General features: G+C 40.8%; 3 protein-coding genes across 3 annotated transcripts; 1 reads left to right on the top strand and 2 right to left on the bottom strand.

Annotated features, from left to right (window-relative positions):
• The first annotated feature begins 888 nt into the window (after positions 1-888).
• MA-ERS3 (probable ethylene response sensor 1) lies at positions 889-8,357 on the top strand. Its single transcript, XM_009386138.3, has 6 exons — positions 889-1,045; positions 2,481-3,429; positions 5,827-6,195; positions 6,302-6,568; positions 7,080-7,207; positions 7,899-8,357. Exons 2-6 carry the CDS (start codon positions 2,524-2,526, stop codon positions 8,134-8,136), a joined length of 1,908 nt encoding a protein of 635 aa, XP_009384413.2. The 5' UTR covers positions 889-1,045; positions 2,481-2,523; the 3' UTR covers positions 8,137-8,357.
• Positions 8,358-8,546: 189 nt separating this feature from the next.
• On the bottom strand, positions 8,547-12,006 carry LOC103971967 (probable protein phosphatase 2C 34). The gene is made up of 5 exons (XM_009386137.3): positions 11,570-12,006; positions 10,845-11,135; positions 9,532-9,649; positions 9,114-9,337; positions 8,547-8,823 (listed from the first exon to the last, which is right to left on the bottom strand). Exons 1-5 carry the CDS (start codon positions 11,795-11,797, stop codon positions 8,656-8,658), a joined length of 1,029 nt encoding a protein of 342 aa, XP_009384412.2. The 5' UTR covers positions 11,798-12,006; the 3' UTR covers positions 8,547-8,655.
• A 4,463-nt stretch (positions 12,007-16,469) lies between these two features.
• Positions 16,470-18,585, bottom strand: LOC103971966 (pectinesterase). The gene is made up of 2 exons (XM_009386136.3): positions 17,514-18,585; positions 16,470-17,429 (listed from the first exon to the last, which is right to left on the bottom strand). Exons 1-2 carry the CDS (start codon positions 18,541-18,543, stop codon positions 16,738-16,740), a joined length of 1,722 nt encoding a protein of 573 aa, XP_009384411.2. The 5' UTR covers positions 18,544-18,585; the 3' UTR covers positions 16,470-16,737.
• Between the last annotated feature and the right edge of the window lie 120 nt (positions 18,586-18,705).

The raw sequence follows: 18,705 nt of genomic DNA, 5'->3' as shown, positions 1-18,705 counted from the left end.
AGTGCCAGGTGTTGACCTTGTATGACTTCCCCGACAATGGCCAATGGGCGAAGACTCCAGCATCCGAAGAGGACGAATCAGACTGCCCCTTGATCTCTGATGCGGAGAAAGAGATGGAAGCGGTGGAGCCCATTCTCTCTTGTAAAGAACTGATGGAATTGGAAGCTGAATCCTTCAGCAACGCAGTTCCATTCAAAGGATTTGTGTTGTCTTCTTTAGCTTAGCAAGCTTATCTGTTCTTGCTCCACTCTAAGGTAGCTTGTCATCTTCAATTGGTTTCAGAGTTCCTTGATTAGGCTTTCGAATAAGTAACTGCTGGTTACTCGCTCTCTTTGATTGCTTTGACACAGTGTAAATCTTTCTATATCATGAATAATCCTTCATGCAAATGAGTTTTCGCAGTCTAATTTCTTATTTTGTGTTTATTTTATATGCTTATTTTACAGTTTAATATGCATTTTAATTACTTTCTCTTGAAATTTTGGTAAGAGGAAAATAAACAAAAAATAAAGAATAAAGACTTTCCCCGAGGCGGTAACCATACCTCCTTCGTCGTGTCACCTTATCCGCTGTTTATCACCTCCATGACGACTCCGACACTTATGGGAATAGTTCTTCGCACGCCCAACACCGAAAAAGACCGAGCCACAGGCTAACACGTGGCTCCCTGATCACCCCGTATTGCGTAGGACCATGCGTCACACCACGCGGCCGCCGCGGCCGTGGATCCTCTCCAACTACGCCGTCAATTGTGACCCTCGATTTCCTCATCTTACCCGTCCGATGGTCCTGATCGCGGTGTAACAATTGGAGGGGATCCCATCCCGTGCAGACAAACCTTTTGGCCCCATGACACGGGTGGGACCCTTCCGCTTTCCCTTGTTCGGCAAAGAAGGTGGATACGAGAAAGCTATAATAAACTCAGGAACTCCCTCTTCTCCAGAAGAGTCCTTTCCGTCGAGCGGAGACGACGACGACGGCGGCGGCGGCGCCGTGGAAACGCCCCAACTGGAGCTGCTTCCTCCCCTTTCTCTTACGATCTGAGGTGCGATCTCCCTTTGACCACTGATTCGGATCCAATTTATTCCTTTTCCAGCTCGTCTTCCGTCCACCGGCGGTTTGGTGGACCAAAGATTTTGGTTTTGATGTCCCTTCGGACTCCAGATCTCGGTTCCCTCTTCCGTTTACTTTTGTTGGTCTGTGTTGTTGGTGGAGCGGCTCCGTAAATTCGAAATTTTGAGTGGTACCAGTGCTGACGAGTTCTAGGGCTTGGTGCAATTAGTGAGTTCGAGATGGTGGATCAGTGGGGTTCAATCGTTCTGCGAGAACATTCATGGGTTGAGGTGTTCGATATGGCCGCTTGATCGAAAGTTGGGTGTGATGGATTGGAAAACTTAGCTATCATAGTTAGCATGCAATGATGTTAATCTTGACGAGTGTACTGTTTCTTTTTGGACATTAATTCCCTTGCACATGCGTTAATTATGGAGGAATCTTTGCCCGAGGAAGGCAACTATTCGTAGCACACATCCACTTCTACACCTGTCAAGCACCAACTACAGAGAAGGTTTACGATCGTAGGCCATATAAGCTGGATCAGATTTCCCAGCAAGGACAACTCGAGGTTCATCTCGTCTAGGATTAGAACTACACAATTCCATAATCTCATCAAAGGTAAACACGTTTCTACCACTAAATTAACTGGTCAACACTTAAGGCTCATCTTTTGGCCTTCATGATTTAAAACGTGGTCACAGTGTATAAGTGAATGAGGTATGCGTATGTAGTGGCTATGTATGAAGTTTCATATGATGTTCATATTAAAATATTTGAAAAAGGACAATAATTTTTGTTAAAAAGAATAAATGTTAACCGATTTTAATTAATTATTAGCTAATTTAAGCTATGGCCAACTCAAGAATTCATGGATAACAATTTTATTTTCAAGTGATGAGTTATGGGCCTTCCATCAAAGGATAACTAAATTACTTGGATACATGTTGGTTACATGTCGCATGTGATTGCTTGAAGATACTTCGAATAATTCAATTAGGGATACTAGTTAAATAACAAACACTTGTTTTTGGTTTCTGTGATGTGCCTTTGCTATGTCAATTTTTCTCTTATTAGTGGCCCATATCTAAATTAATGCTTTATAAGAATGAATAAACAGTCTAATTGACTAATGGTAGGTTATTACGAGGTCATCATAAACAACATTATTGGCATGGAACTAGGATCCAAATCATGCATGCTCCCGTTCCCATCTATCTTACTCCCTCTGTTTATTTGAGCAATCTATGATAAGTATCTACTCATTTCTTTTCTGCATGTTTGAAAATTATTTATTTGTCTTTGTGCTAGTTTCTGACACAAACATATAGACAATGTTGTCAATTCGGCTTATGCAATAAAATATCCATGCTTTATCAAGTCTTTGTCCATTTTTTGACTATTGACTAGGAAATTTTCCTCTGTAGGGATGTAGAAGAAAATATTAGGCCTTGCAGTGATTGATAGAGGATGGAGAACTGTGACTGCATTGAGCCACAATGGCCTGCAGATGAGCTTCTGATTAAATATCAGTACATATCAGACTTTTTCATCGCACTTGCTTACTTCTCCATCCCTCTTGAGCTCATTTATTTTGTAAAGAAGTCTTCCTTCTTTCCTTATAGATGGGTTTTGATACAATTTGGTGCATTTATTGTTCTATGTGGAGCAACTCATTTGATTAACTTGTGGACCTTTACCGTGCACTCAAAAACTCTTGCCATTGTTATGACCATCGCAAAAGTTTCAACTGCTGTAGTGTCCTGTGCAACAGCTTTGATGCTCGTTCACATCATTCCTGATTTATTAAGTGTGAAAACAAGGGAGCTATTTCTGAAGAATAAAGCTGAAGAGCTTGACAGGGAAATGGGCCTGATACGAACACAGGAAGAAACGGGAAGACATGTTCGAATGCTTACTCATGAAATCAGAAGCACACTTGATAGAGATACAATACTAAAGACTACTCTTGTTGAGCTGGGGAGAACCTTGGGCTTGGAGGAATGTGCACTATGGATGCCATCACGTAATGGTTCATCGCTTTATCTCTCCCGTACATTGCACCACCAACTTCCTACTGGTTCCACAGTGCCAATTAACCTTCCTGTAGTTAACCAAATTTTCAGTAGCAATCATGCAATGATAATTCCCCATACTTGTCAATTAGCAAAGATACGACCATCATCAGGAAGATATGTGCCACCGGAGGTTGCTGCAGTGCGAGTTCCACTTTTACATCTTTCAAATTTTCAAATAAATGACTGGTCAGAACTTTCGGCGAAGAGCTATGCAGTAATGGTTTTGATTCTCCCATCAGATAGTGCTAGAAAATGGCATGTGCATGAATTAGAGCTTGTCGAGGTGGTTGCTGATCAGGTACTCACTGACTTCAATGTTCATTCCCTGTCTTTGTGATTTATTAACATTTTTAGGTAGCTTTTGTAATTGAGAATTTGCCTTTTTTTCTTTGTAATTTTTTGCTATTGTTTTTATTTTCTTTAGCATGCTAGAAGTATTTCTGTAGTTTTATGATTCTTCTAAGTTCTTTGATTCTTTCATGTTTACTAATTTCTGTCCCCAATTTTGTCTGTGCTGCATGCCAGATACTATGTACTGAGGTCTTTCCTAGTATTAATCCTATTAGCCCAAGAAAATATTGATAAATTTATGATAGCACTAAAGCTAATTATTAAAATGCAGATTAACTTCTGCATGTTCTTTATTCTAGTTCAACATATTTCTGTTCAGATGTGTTTATCACCTATGCTTTTTCTTTTTCCCTTTCTCTGAATAGATGTTCAGTTCATGGTTCACCTACCAAACATATTCTAGTTCAAGTTAAGCATGTTCAGTTCATAAGATTAGGGATTTCTACTGTTACCCATTGAAATGAGGGTAGAATTTTTAGTAATGCTACTATAGGATTTTATGATTAATATGCTTAGGTGGGATATCAAGGGTGTTTGGCTACAATCCAAGAATTTCAGTAAGAAAATCACATGAAAACCCTCTACCAAATGGGGCCTTAGAGATTTGCATCTTAGCTATATATGCTTTTTATAATCTGTTAGAAGTTAATAACCCCTCAAGAACTTTCTCACTAAAGGTTTATAGCTGAGAGCTTGAGAGGTCATATAATAATGACATCAACCAGTGAATTATGCTTGAACTTTCTTTTTGTACTTTTGCCAAATAGATGGTACAAACATTAATCCTGCCGGTTACTAGTGACTGATAATAGTGCACCAAAAATTCATGTACATTATACACTAGTGTCTTGTCTAATGAAAAATGAAGACAACTTGAGAATATTAGCCATAGTTGTGAATCTTATCTGTGGTGACTGTTCAATTTATCTAATAGACCTGTTTCTAATAGGTTAACTCGATTCTTTTCCTGTTGCAAGTATCTAAAAGGCCTGGTTCTCTCAAGAGTCCGACATGCTGACTATTTGTAGTTATTGAACCATCAAAGAATTTCACCTTTAATATCGTCTGAATATAAATGTCATAAACTGAGATGGCATTATGGAAGTGCTCAACAAATCCTTTCATTGGACATATGTTGAGGTTTTAAGTCTAAGACAATCACAATCCAATCGGCAGACTCGAATTAGTATGAACTGTAGCCAACATGAGTATGGTCAAAATACTGTGACCCTTGAATTTTGTTGGTGTGTCCCTGAGATAAGAAGGAAAATGATGAAGGGGAGTAAATGAAGAAAGTAGAAGAGAAGGAGAAAGGACCATCTAAGATGTTGCGCCATTGCTGCTTCCACTATGAATGTGAGAGAGGGGTCTTAGAAGTACACCCTTGTCCTTGCGCTCCATGCCCTCTCTACTGATGGAGATCCATTTTATATCTCATTCCCAAAACTTTCTCATTTTGCTCGGCTAATATGTCGAGCCTATAGGTGAGACGTTAACAAGCTGACTTAACAACCCCATAGATGGCTTGTGATAGGGCCACATGGGATGAAATTCTCTGGGGATGTATTTCCTGTACATGTATTTAGATAAAATAAGGCAAAATATAATATAACAAAATTTAAAAAAGAACTTTTATGCATGGATATTAGTATTAAGCTGTTGCATTTGTAAATTTAGTTTTTATTTGCTAATATTCAAAATTTTATGGATTCTACTTATACTAATTTCTTGAATAATTTTTTTTTATTTTGTCAAATTTTTTATCTTTATTATTATTATTTTTTATTTTTTATTTTATCGACCTGACCTCTTTCTGATGTCCATCTGAACCTTGGATTCTGATTCAGAGATTGTTACATGAGCCTGGTACAAGCAGTAGATCTGTAATGTCTTCTCTTAAACATTCAGGATAACTGTCATGATTATTTGTGCACATGGCTAAAATATGGTGCTGCCTTATGCATGTTGGTTTTGATGACAATTGACAACATCATCTTAGTTGGTAGATGATAAAAAAATACAGGAACAATAGTTTCCCTTTTTCTTCTCCGGATGCATAAAATTTTTAGCTCGTTCAGCTTCTTCTGGAAATTTATTGATTTTCTTAAGTTTGACATTCTTTTTTGTCTGCACAAGTTCATATGGCTTGTTAGTCTCACTCATTTTGTCATAAGCATGGCTCTTCTGTCTGTCCAAACAAAATAAATTCTACAACTTTTGAAAGTGCCTAGTGAAGTGCGAAAAGAAAATTTGTCATTAATTTCTCAAGTACTTGCATTGCATATGGTATGAGTTCCTAATATATGCTTCTAGATACTCAAAAGCACTAAAAACCTCTGTTCAGGTAGCAGTTGCACTTTCACATGCAGCTATACTAGAAGAATCTATGCGGGCACGTGATCTACTAATGGAACAAAATGTTGCCCTAGATTATGCACGTCAGGAGGCAGAATTAGCAATTCGTGCTCGCAATGATTTTCTAGCTGTCATGAACCATGAAATGCGAACTCCATTACACGCAATTATTACACTTTCTTCCTTGCTTCTGGAGACTGAACTAAACCCCGAACAGCGATCAATGGTTGAGACCGTCTTGAAAAGTAGCAGCCTTTTGGCAACACTCATCAATGATATTTTAGATCTTTCTAAGTTGGAGGATGGAAGCCTTGAGCTAGAAATTGGAATTTTTAATCTACATTCTGTCTTCAGAGAGGTAACTTGTTTTTTTTTTATGTTAACCTTGATTGTGTGTGTGTTTGGTGTATGTATATAACATTAAAGATAGTTGTACTTTGTCTGGAAATTTTTTTGTTTTATAGGTTGTAAATTTTATAAAGCCAATTGCAGCTGTCAAGAAGCTATCAGTGTCACTTACGCTGTCACCTGATCTGCCATTGTGTGCCATTGGAGATGAAAAACGGCTTATGCAAATTTTGTTAAATATAGTTGGTAATGCTGTTAAATTTACGAAGGAAGGTCACATTTCACTTACAGCTTCCGTTGCCAGGGCAGATTACTTGAGGGATTTTAGAGCTTCTGAATTTTATCCAGTTTCTAGTGATGGGCACTTCTACTTGAGAGTTCAGGTATTGTCAATATCCCATGCTTGATTAACCTGTAGCATTTTGGTTATCTCGTCATAATGTGACATGAATAGTAAATCATATGTAAGGAAAAATTAGAGAGCAGTTAGATAACATTAGAGAGTGGAAAATTTTGTGTTAATTGATTCCCTCTTAGGAACACCATAAAAATCTGAGTTATAGTTTAATTGGCTTCTTAAAAGGCTTAAAAGTTCAAGAGCTCTTCACATTCACCATTCCACCACATTCTTTCTTCACTAGGCTCGCTCCTTAAAAAAATTACTTGGGGACATGGCAACTAGTGTCCTGACAGGATCTTAAATGGTAATCGAGAATTGAGATCACAAGCTGTTTACTGTAAATTGATGGTGCATCAATAGACTGTTGGCCTCTAATTGATGCAGGAGCAGCACTGTTATCAGAAGACTGCATGATCTCATATCATGTTTCGAGATGTAATTTTAGAAATTGTTCGTTATAATTATACTGAATCTATTCTCCTTTATTCTTGCAGGTCAAGGATACTGGTTGTGGAATTAGTTCTCAAGATTTACCACATCTCTTCACCAAATTTGCACACGGCCGGAATGTAGCAAGTCGAGGATTCAGTGGCAGCGGCCTTGGGCTTGCCATTTGTAAGAGGTATAGCCATATAGTATTGACACTTTTTTTTTTTTTTGCTAATTCACATGGATTCAGAAGACTAGTCTTTGATTACAAGGCCTTGCAAGTGTCTCTTTTTGCATATATTTCCTTCTAATGAATCAAACTTAGACTAAAGCCTCAACTTGGATTTCTTGCACTAACATCCTGCTGTTTGTTTTCCTAATGGAAACTTACACTAAGGACCCAACAATAATACATTAGCAGTTGCATCGGACTATATTGCATGATTACCAGAATAAAGCACAGAGCAGCATATCAAAATGACTATAAAGAAGCTGTACTATGATGTGTACCACTTTGCATTCATGGTAGCAAAATCATCATAATGTCAATATGCACAACTATCCAAGTACCTCTTTACTTGCACTGCCTTAGATTATCATTTTAATTTGGCAGGATGAGTATTTTGTGACAGGTTAATTGTTACACTAAGGTTAAAACCATATCAGGTGATGGACCATTAAGCAACACAGTGCAAGTAAACAAAACTTAGTTGGTTGTTTATGTGAATTGGCATGTAGGGTGAATATAAGGAGCACTTAATGAGCATCTACATTAATCTTCTCCTGTACACGTCTGTGAAATCAATCAATTTTGTTAGTACTAGTACTGCTGCTTCTTGTCATACATACACATCCTTAATTACTTCTTTCTGGCCTCGTATCAGATATGTGAGTCTCATGCAAGGTCACATCTGGCTTGAAAGCGAAGGCATTGGAAAGGGTTGCATGGCAACATTTGTAGTGAAACTTGGAATTTGCGAAAATCCAGATGGATCTCAGCAGAAAATTGTGCTGTTGCCTTGGACAAAGCACGGGCAGGAAGATACTTCTAGCTCAAGAGGAATGCCAAAAGATCCGAAAGCTTTTATTCCATTGAAGCCTCGGTATCAAAGAAGTGTATAGATACTATGGGATATAACTTACAAGCATGCAAGTATTCCCATATCTACACCAAATATAATGTGATTAAGGTGCAGGAGCTTTATGTGGGAAAGATTAATGTTGGTGCTCTCAGGCTGCGTATGTTGTTGTAGGGTTGACATGTAATTTTTAGATGGGCATTGTTGTTGCGTCAACTTGCCTTACAATATTCTAATTTATGCTTTCCCCACATTCTTCACTTACCTCGATCTGCCTACTAATTCTATTGATTAGATTTCTCTGGTGAATTTTGCTGTTGATTGTTCCCATTCCTCTCTCTCTCTCTTTTGATTCACAGGATTAACAATCATTTCAGAGTATTTGATATGTTATTGGAAATATTTTCATTCACAGTTTTGATTATATATATTTTGGGCATGCAGCAGTAGTGCTGAACAATAATACATCAAGCATTTCATCAGACAAAGATTAGCATCAATCCATGTTATTGTTGGACGACCTTCGAATTAAGACCACACAACACATCAACTTAACGATGTATCAATGAAAGAATAGGCAGACAGCGGAGCAGTCGTCGACGGCGACTCCTCTCCTCTTGCGCTTCCATGCGCCGACGGCACACTCCACAAGCCTTTTGGCTGACTTCCGTCTGTCCTTTGTCGATGATACAATGTTCACAGCTTCTTGGTTGGAGATGACATCCCATACCTAAGCAATTGGTCAACAGATTTGTAAAGCATGTACTAATCCAGGAATTATATCAGCCTGAAAAATTATCTACGAACCGACTCTGTATTACTTCTCAATTCAGAAAAAGAAAACAGAAACAAAAATCTTTTTGTTTTTCCCGCACTCGAGAAGCTAGTTTGTGTTGTTTGATCAAAATGTTCCTAAAGGTAATCAGATCAAATAGATTTGCATTTGCAAGAATGAAGTGTAAATGAAACTAAAATATATAGATTTCTTTGTATTAACGCATAAAAGCCAGTTGCAGTTACCCCATCTGTGGCAAGTACCACAAACTGATCTCTGCCGGTTATGCTCCTTTGAGTCACTTCAGGCACAGAAATAAGGCCAAAATCTTTGATGCAGTAATCTCCAAATGCTCTCGACATGGCCAATCCTGGTGCTTCCTCATTTGGTAGCCACACCCTGTGCACACCAGGTTCATCTTGCAAACAGAACACACGACCTTTGCACTGAGTTATGCGCTCAGCTTCCTCTGAAATCAACAGAGGTTGATATTATAACCCTATAAGCAATCTAAAGCTAATGAAACAAACATGGAGAAACAGTATCCTCAAAGTATCTTATGCAATTTTGGATTTCTCATGTTGTTTGATTACCATTTGCAAAACTAGTAATTCGTTTGCTATAATATTCTCATTGTTGATGCGTGTAGGACATGAAACTTACGAGGTAAGTTTGGTTTAAAATCAATGGTAAGTTGAATAGGAACCAAGCTGCCATCATCAGAAGTCGTCGCTAACACAGCACGCGAATCACCGATATTTGCTATTACCATGAGTTCCCCCTGTAAAGCGAACAGTCAGAAACATCACACAAAATGTAGATATTACAAGTGGTTATTAGCAGTAACGGCAGTCGCTACAAGAAATATCTTTCGAAAAAAAGGACATAATTCTCTTGTTGAGGAAAATTATTTTGCTAGAGTTGGTTCTCGGTATGATATTGTGCGTTTCTTATTGAAAGTGCAGCCAATTCCCTTGAAGCTCATCCTCTTGTCAATCAGTAAGTTGGTGACAGTAGTTTCGATCATCATTTCCTAATCTTGAATCAGTAGGAGAAAAAAATTTACGGAGATGGATACGATACTAGGAAGAAATGTTAACTGCAAGCACCAGTTTCTAAATTACTTGTCATTACAATCAAACTTCAGGTGAACTACAGTTTTGAAAATTCTTCATTTAATCTGTTCTTACCGTCTGCTTGCATGAGTTTAAGGTGTTCGCCTAAATATCATTTCTTCCAATTTTGTGACAGAACTTGGCAGCTATATTAAGGGTCTTGTACTATCCATACTTGCTCTTAAACAGGAACAGGAAGCAAATTACTGTAGGGAAGAACTAGAAAACTTAAAACTACTTCAGAGAGGGTAAATTCTATTATTGCTTAAGCTATTCAAGAATTCCATAGAGATTGAAAGATAGACGATGAGAAAGCCTAAAGATTAGTACAAGTTGTTGGCAGTCATAAACTTGTCCTATTAGGCTATCAGAAGCTGTATCCATGATTCACATGATTCAAGTGACAAATTATTGCCAAATTTGACAATGACATGCATTTTCAGTCCATTACAAAGGCATTATATCCACTGCATCGACGTTGCAGTTCAGAAATAACGGTTGGTCTTTAGATCGCATTTTACATACTCCAAGTTAAATATGCTTACTGGACATGAAAAACTCATGAAGTGGTTGCTATTTTTCTTGCTTTTCTAATCATAAGTTCAAGGAAGAGACAGATGTACCAATCACCAACCAGAGTCACTTGATCCAGGAGATAACCTCAGAGTTATACATATTAGAAACTTTTATTTAAGCAGAGATCATTTCCTGTAAAACAACACCAGAAAAAAATGCTGCCCTACATGCAAAACTAGCAATGGAACAGAACAATTGAGGAAGAAACTGATTAAGGTGTTTGAGCATGAAGACTAATTTCTAGAAAAAAAAAAATAAAACAGATGAAATTTAATTGGTTATTACTTGCTTGACGATTGTGAGAGCGGTAGAGCCACTACGGAACGAATCCAGCCGACGATCATGTTCAAGCTCCTTATCCACCGCGGCAAAACTTTTAATATATGATTGCTTCCACACATCAAAATGGCAAGGCTTTTTATCGGCAACCAAAGAAGCCAGTGCAAGAGCCTCCTGCCAGTTGCATAGTAGAGATGAAGGAAGCGACTTCCGGACTGCTTTAGCCACATAGTGCCCCCATGATCCATGGCCGTCGAATATTCCACAAAACATCATGTCTTCTTGGCATCCAAATTCCTAACAGCAATTCAAACCCAATTGCTTCAACAATTGAATCAAACATGGAAACTATGTTCAATTAATTAATCTTTAATAGCTCAAGCATCTGACAAGATGATGGAAATGAGCAGAACATTGTTATGACCTATGCAATTGTGCAATTTCGTAGTAGAACAAAATATGATGAAACAGTATCACATTGTTTTTTGTTCTGAAATTGATTTGATGATAGAAAACCCAAAATTATCTCCACCTAAATCCTATTGCTATCTGAGACATGGAAGTTTGGTTAGAATTTTATGCAATCGATTCAGATAAAACCATTAAAGAGGCAGATGAAGCATGAATTCCAGGTGTAAAAGGAAGCAATCACCAAAACATGCTAAAAGCAAAAGAACACATACCAAAATGCACAGAGACCGCATGAAATAGATATGGGATCGAAGGAGTACCTCCGAAACAATAGAACAGTCCTGATTCACCCCCTTCTCCCCCCTCTGCGAGAACACGGACACGCAGCTCCTCGTCGTGCCCGATGACCGCAATATCGTATCATTCTTCTTCGCCTCCCGTCTCAGCTCATCCGCCGCCTCCCTGCCTTCCTCCACCCCCGGAACCTTCCTCTTCCCTGCGTACAGCGACTTCGCGAGCCCATTCAACAACGACGACAGCTGCCGCATCAGTCCTCGCCTCCGGATCCAATCAAAAGCTCCAGCCTTTGGCCAAAGAAGGAACCTTTTCGGACTGGAGCGAAGCAACGGCGACGAAAAGGCCGGAAGAAGATGCTAAAGCTATGGAGAACCTTGGATCCGATTAAGCTGGAAAGGGCAGCCGGAAGCCATGGCTGCCTTGCGCGAGCTTCCCTGATGGTCTCCTCCATCTAATCCCTCTTATATCTACCACCGGTGACGCGACCTCAGTGGGAGCCGCCTCTTTATTCCAAAGTCTAACAGACATTTATCCTGGATGGTGACTCGATTCACCGACGGTTAATCACCGTCGCGCCTCATTGGGTCGGTTGACCAACTTTTCTGTCGATGGCCTGTTGATCGTGTGACCCGCACGACGAGATAAACCGCGTGATGTGTGGTTAACATCGCACGACCGAGCGGGACCCATGCCGTGACACAGCGCTCGGGTGAGACACATGTTCCACAAAGCAAAAAGGGACGCATGTCATCGTCAGTGGTGTCTCCTCCTGTTTGACTTTGTTTCGAGGAATATTCTTGTCATCATGCTTATGTTTGATGATTAGCCAATTTGGGTCCCATCTACGTGTAATTAATTAATTAATTCCAAGCCAATCGTTGATTTGGGGTTTAGAGTTGTGATTGGTTGTAGCTTTAGATCATTGATTAGTTGAACTCATGATTGGATGTCCCCCACTTCCCATTAAAATATAAGAGCATCCATTGCACACATGTTTCATGCTGCATTTGATCTACTGAATTAGACTTCTAAGGTATAATCCTTATATGACACCGATATGTTGCAATACTAAAATAAAAAATTTTGATGATAAATTATGAGATGGAAGACAACTCGAAGAGATGTCTTGACATATTCAATGATCTACTTAATTTAAATATTATAAGGGATGACACGTAGTTTATACAATGTTTATCATATGTCCTGTGCGCATGATACGATTATTTTAAATTGATGACATAACATTAATAAAAATATTATTTTTTTTACCAATGGGATAATTTATTTGATCATAATGATTATTGTTGTCGTAACTTGGACGATTTAACACACAACTTTACCGTCTAATAATGATCGAGTAGCTCGTGTAATCACTCGTAACATTGATTATGACTTAAGTTGAATGGTCATCTACGTGTATCATCAAAAATGAATTCTTCGTATCCTCATATTAATTTAAGCATAGAAGAGATTTTTATCAAACACATCGGATATACTTTTGAACCAAAATTTGACTTAACAAGATCAAATAAATATATTAGCATACCATTCACATGAACATTGATTATAAAGCTAGCTTAAGTGGAACCAGCAAGAAAATATCTGCTTTATTTGCTGATCATTGCAAGCCAAATCTGATACAGAGCAGGAAGACAACACCACCATGTGAGAATGATTACTTTAAGCCTGTATCTGAAATAGACTACCACCTGCTATAATGGCTCTCATATCTCTTCATTCTTCTACAATTAATAGGCCCACAATATGTCATCTCTTTCATGAACCTATCATATATATATATATATATATATATATATATATATATATATATATATATATTCCTGACAATTTTCCAAGGGGTGATCACAGGACAGGTATGCATCAGAGTCCATTTGCACACCTTAATCTCACACATCAACATATGTGCATATAGTGCAGGTTTTCCTAATGGCACAGCTGCTGCTGATTTAGGCCCAAAACTCCACTCAGATGATGCATGTCATTTTCTTGGAGAAACATCTTCACTGTGCCTAAGAAAAGCTCACAGTGTATGGCCCAGAAGAAATGCCAGTTTTCAAACCTTTACTCTTCCACAGAGAAGATGATGTTTGACTGCAAAATCTCGCATCAGGTTGGCCATCAAAAAAAGTGAAACCTTCTGCACTCAAAGACACAGCTTTGTGATCTCAGATCATTGTGTCAACAAAATAGTGAATTAGAATAATTAGATGTGGTTGAATTATAAATCATCATAAGTTTTTGTCTATTTCTAAGAATTTTTTAGATCGATCCATATTTTCAACAAATACGTATGAAAATAATTGGAGTGGCCAAAAGCTCATCAGACGCTCAAGGGAGAAAGCGAACACCAGATTGCAGCATCCATCTGGATGGCACGATGTTGTCGAAGGCATCATTCACATGGCCGATCCAGCGATGTGGGAGCGAGAAGGCGACGGCCTGCACGCGAGCGGAGCACCACCGACGGACAACGACGTGGATTTCTTAATGCGACCTAATGGTGGCTGTCTCCACTTTCATGTAGACGCATCGGCGAGGCAGCTAAAGGAGTCGTCGTCGTCGTTGTTTCAGTCGGCGTGGCATAATCTGATAGCACAGCACGCACGAGAGAGAGAGAGAGAGAGAGGCGTCGCCGAGCGATCGATGGTGTCGAAGCAGCAAACGATTCCTTTTGTCAAGTCGATTCCACGAGTCACATCCCGACGGGCTAATTATATAGTAGTTAGATTTTTTTTTAAAATTTTGATCATTAAGCTTAATATTAAAATTTTTATAGTTATAAAAATAAAATATTTAACCATATTTATCTTAACCAACAAAAAATATAACACATGATAGCATATGCACATCACATCGATCTATCTCACTTGTCTTTTCTTCGATATCGATGTATGTGTAAAACAATGTCGGAGGAGGAAGAAGAGAGAGCGATCTGGCACTATCGCTTTGTCTCCCTTCTCTTCCTCATCTAATGTTAATGGAGATGTCTCATCATTGTCTTTTCTTTCTTTTCATCATCGATGTTCGAATCAACATTGGTAAGACTGGCCATTGCGTCATTGTCGTCGACCACCACCACAATAGTCACTCATGACATTATCTCTACTATTATTATTGGATTACTTTTTTGTCTATTGTTTTCATATCATTCATGCATGTACTATCACATATTGCATCATCCGTCCATAAAGAAAAAGTTTAAGTAAATGAGGTTAAATATTTTATTTTTGTAACTATAATGATTTCAATATAATTTTTTTAAGTCTAAAGATCGAGATGTAAACTTTGATCGAATTATTACAAATTATCAAAAATAAAAGAGCCTATTATATATTAATTTTTATTTAATTAGATTATAAAATGATCAACTTAAATGTTTTGATTGTCTTCCATGGTAGACGTCGATTTAATAAACCACTAATTTTCGGAACCTACTAATTTGAATCCACATAAATTGAAATTATATACTTAATAAAAATATATAATATATAAATTAAAAAGTAAAACGACCATACAAAATAATGTAAACAATATATTTAGAAAATGTGAGATGTATGTAACTATTGGTGATTTGTTATTTAATTTTTTAATAAATTGCTTTACTAAACATTGATTAAAATATCATTATTTTACCATTTATCATGCTACTATAATTATATTATTTTTAATTAATAATTAAGATTTATTCATTTATTTTATATTAATTATCTTATTTTAAAATAAAAAAAGAACCTTATATTTAACCCCTCTAAGTTTGGCCCAATAGAAGCCCAAATTGAATCCCTTTTCAGCCCATTACAACCCAACTTAACATTCCATTTCAGCCCATTAAAACTTAAACACGTCAACCATCTTTCCGACATACAGTTCGTTCTTTCGACATGACACATTATTCTTATGGTAGATCATTAGATCTGTACTATTATCCTCTAATATAATATCTAATCCTTTGACTTCATCATCATCAGACTTTATCTTAATAAAAAAATAATTCCTTGGCTCCATCAAAGTATGAAATCCAACATGCAAATATTATTCTCTTCTCAATCCTTCCACATGCAAATACTATTCGCGAACACAGCCATGGCCGCCGTGTACTCCATCCTCTTTCCCTAAACCAGCAGCCGGTGTCGGCGCAAAAGCGAACCCACCGACACTTCCTCTTCCCTCAGTTTCCAGGCACAATGCTGGGCTCCACCCCGACGCGCTCTCGTCGCTACCGGTCTTCGAGAAGCTGGAGCGCGGCGCCGTGTGCGTGGCCGAGCTAAACAACGGTAAGAAAGGGACGCTCCTTTCATGGTCACGAGCCAATGTCTACTTTTCTCTTAGTTTTGGAAGGGTTTTCGATTCTCTCCTTCCCCAGCACCTCACTGACTGCGCCGACACGTGGTTTCGGTCGCACTCCACCTGCCCCATCTGCCGGTCCACCGTCGAAGCTAATGCGCCGGGATCAGATCACGCATCTCTCTCTCTCTACTAGAAAGAATGATTTGGATCTTGGACGTCTCACCCTCATTACTTAAACACTACCTTACTTTAGACGTGTGACATAATCTTCAACATCGTTGACTTTCCTAAAGATCTTCAACTCCAGTTAATTTCTAATGCAAGTTGAAACACTTTGATTGGGTGATGGGGTTTGCATTTAGACTTCGGCAGCTAAGATTCGCTTTCCTCATACAAGGTTCGGTCAAATAGTGTAATCTAATCAAGCAGGAACAAGATCTGCATCTCTACATCTTTCCCTGTGATAGATATGTGCATGGATTCTTCTTCACGAACAGTACAGGACTTTTGTGTGGTCTCCGGAAGAGACATTGTGCGTGTAAAGCTTGTCGTTTGGTTCACATCTTATCGTTAGTCTCGGTCGTTGAGTCCATTTAGATCTTTCTGAAAAGAATCAGTCAAAGCCATGCGATCTTTTAGGTCACACTAATCGAGGACAGGTTTGACTTACATTGCCTTTAGCTTGAAACGAGGGACGAGGAGAAGACGAAGAACCGTAAAAATGAATGGCTTTTAGTCGAGCAACTAAAAGTAGGAAGGAAGGAAGGAAAGAAAGAAAGAAAGAAATGGATGGAACTGTGCAAGTGTTTCCCGATGCCTCCACAATTGAATCCCTTCTCCAAGTCAATTATTCTAAGCAGCATCCCGATGCAGGAAGGATGGATCAAAGCAATCCGCTGTCGTAGGGCACGCCGGCCTGAGGCAGCCAGTTATCCCCCAGAATAAAACTGCTGACCGTGAAGTTGGCGGCGTCGCTGCTGCCGATCACATGGTACCCCGGCCATGTGACGCGGTTGGCCACGCCGGCGCCGGGGCCGCTGTTGTTGTACTCCGCGTAGTACAGCGTGTCTAGCGCGAAGTCGCCGTTCCACGGCAGCCAGCCCGCCGGGTCGATCAACGAGTCCATGAACGACTGCATGATCACCGTCCGCGAGTACAGCTTCCACGGTCGGCCGAGGTACGTGATCGTCGGCCCGTTGTCCGCCGCCAGATCGGCCGCGGCGAGGAAGTTGCAGTCTTGCATCGACGTGCCGGTGTTCTGGTTTGGGTCGGTCCGGCCTTGGGCGGTGATGGTGTTGGTCTGGCCTTGCAGGGGCAGCCGGGAGTAGACGTTGCAGCTCTGGAACACCACCGCTGCGTTGCCGAATATGTAGTCCACCGTGCCGTAGATGTCGCATTCCCCGTAGAACTGCCTCATGGAGTGGGTGTACAGGGTGTCTTGGTATCCCTCGAAGCTGCAGCTGTAGAAGGTGGACAGGTCGGCGCCGTTTCGGACCGCGACCGCCTGGTGCTTGGCCGGCCCGGCGGTATTTTGGAAGGTCATGTTGATCCCCACGAAACCTTGTCCGACGACGGCTGCAGGTTAGGAACAAGCAATCGTAAGATCGATAGCTTCACGAAAGCCTAAGGAAAGGAGCATTTCGACGACAGTCCACGTACCGAACGTCGAGGAGTTGAAGGTAGTCCAGCCGTCAACGACGTTGTGGTTTCCGGTGATCACCGTCTGGTTGATTCCGTCGCCGATCATCATCAGATACTTCTTATGCTTGGAGATGACGACGTACTCCTGGTAGACCCCAGCGGCGACGTATAACAAGTAGTAGCCCGTGCTCCCGTCGAGGTCACTGGGGGCCGAGTTCACGGCGTCGCTGATCGTCGTATAGTTCCCACTGCCGTCTTGGCTCACCAGCACGATGTCGTCTACCTGCACGGTGTCGGTCGCCTGAAGGAGCCGCCGGCCGCTCCACCTCTCGAACAGCCCTCTCTTAGGGGCCGACATCCTCAGCGGCAGCTCGCCGTTGCGGCCGACGTTGACTTCGTGGAATAGCAGCGACCTTCCGTGGGGGAGGACTCTCGAGGGAACACGACCTCCGTTGCGCTTGTACTTTTTCTTGGGGATCCAGGCCTTCTTGAACAGCGCGAGGGAGATGCCGTAGAGCTTGGTGCTGTTGGAGATGGGGACGGAGAGGCCGTTCTTGACGGACCACGCCGACGCCGTGGCTTGCAGACCGTCGGAGCAGGTCTGCTGGTTGGTCAAGAGAGCAGAGAGGAGGGTCTGCACCTTCTCGACCTGGGGGTCGAGGAGATTGTCGGTGTAGTTCAGCGTGGCTCCGGCCGACGTCAGGAAGTCGATGTTGAGGCTGGACAGTAGCTGGCAGTCCTGGAGGGCCAAGATGGCGGTCGACGACAGGGTCGAGCGGCCGGCGAGGTAGCGGTTGACCAGGTTGAGAAACCGCCTGGCATTGGACAGGGACTTGGCCAGGGAGAAGCGGCCGTAGTCGTAGAGATTGTCGGAGCCTCGGCGCGGGAGGACGGTCTTGCAGAACTTGGGGTCGAGCGTCGAGTTGCACGCGGTGGAAGGGTCGACGGGGGCCGACGGAGGGGCGTCGGATGAAGCTGGATTACCGAGGAGGAGGAGGAGGAAGGAGAGCAACAAGAGGAAAAGGACACCGGTGTGGGAAAAAGCCATGTCGTAAAGAGCTCTTCCTCGGGACGACGAAGGTGGCGAGGGGTCACAGGGGAGTTATATAGGAGGGTTCGAGGGTCTTCGTGGTCATTTCTCGCACTCCTTCCAAGGGAAATGGTTCTTCGCATTCTTGAGGAAGTCAAACCACGCTGCAAACTACTACAC

Source organism: Musa acuminata, chromosome BXJ1-11, assembly GCF_036884655.1.
Source record: "Musa acuminata AAA Group cultivar baxijiao chromosome BXJ1-11, Cavendish_Baxijiao_AAA, whole genome shotgun sequence".
In the NCBI taxonomy this organism is placed as follows: Eukaryota; Viridiplantae; Streptophyta; class Magnoliopsida; order Zingiberales; family Musaceae; genus Musa; species Musa acuminata.
The sequence above is the reverse complement of the archived record's forward strand: the minus strand, read 5'-3'. Positions and strand labels throughout refer to the sequence as shown.

Coding starts and splice junctions, on each gene's coding strand:
- MA-ERS3 (XM_009386138.3), top strand. CDS start 2,524: ATGGAGAACTGTGACTGCATTGAGCCACAATGGCCTGCAGATGAGCTT. Junction 3,430..5,826: donor TCGAGGTGGTTGCTGATCAG/GTACTCACTGAC, acceptor ACCTCTGTTCAG/GTAGCAGTTGCACTTTCACA. Junction 6,196..6,301: donor TACATTCTGTCTTCAGAGAG/GTAACTTGTTTT, acceptor TTTGTTTTATAG/GTTGTAAATTTTATAAAGCC.
- LOC103971967 (XM_009386137.3), bottom strand. CDS start 11,797: ATGCGGCAGCTGTCGTCGTTGTTGAATGGGCTCGCGAAGTCGCTGTAC. Junction 9,650..10,844: donor CTCTCACAATCGTCAAGCAA/GTAATAACCAAT, acceptor TTCGCTTTACAG/GGGGAACTCATGGTAATAGC. Junction 8,824..9,113: donor TGGTACTTGCCACAGATGGG/GTAACTGCAACT, acceptor CCAATTGCTTAG/GTATGGGATGTCATCTCCAA.
- LOC103971966 (XM_009386136.3), bottom strand. CDS start 18,543: ATGGCTTTTTCCCACACCGGTGTCCTTTTCCTCTTGTTGCTCTCCTTC. Junction 17,430..17,513: donor CTTCAACTCCTCGACGTTCG/GTACGTGGACTG, acceptor CCTAACCTGCAG/CCGTCGTCGGACAAGGTTTC.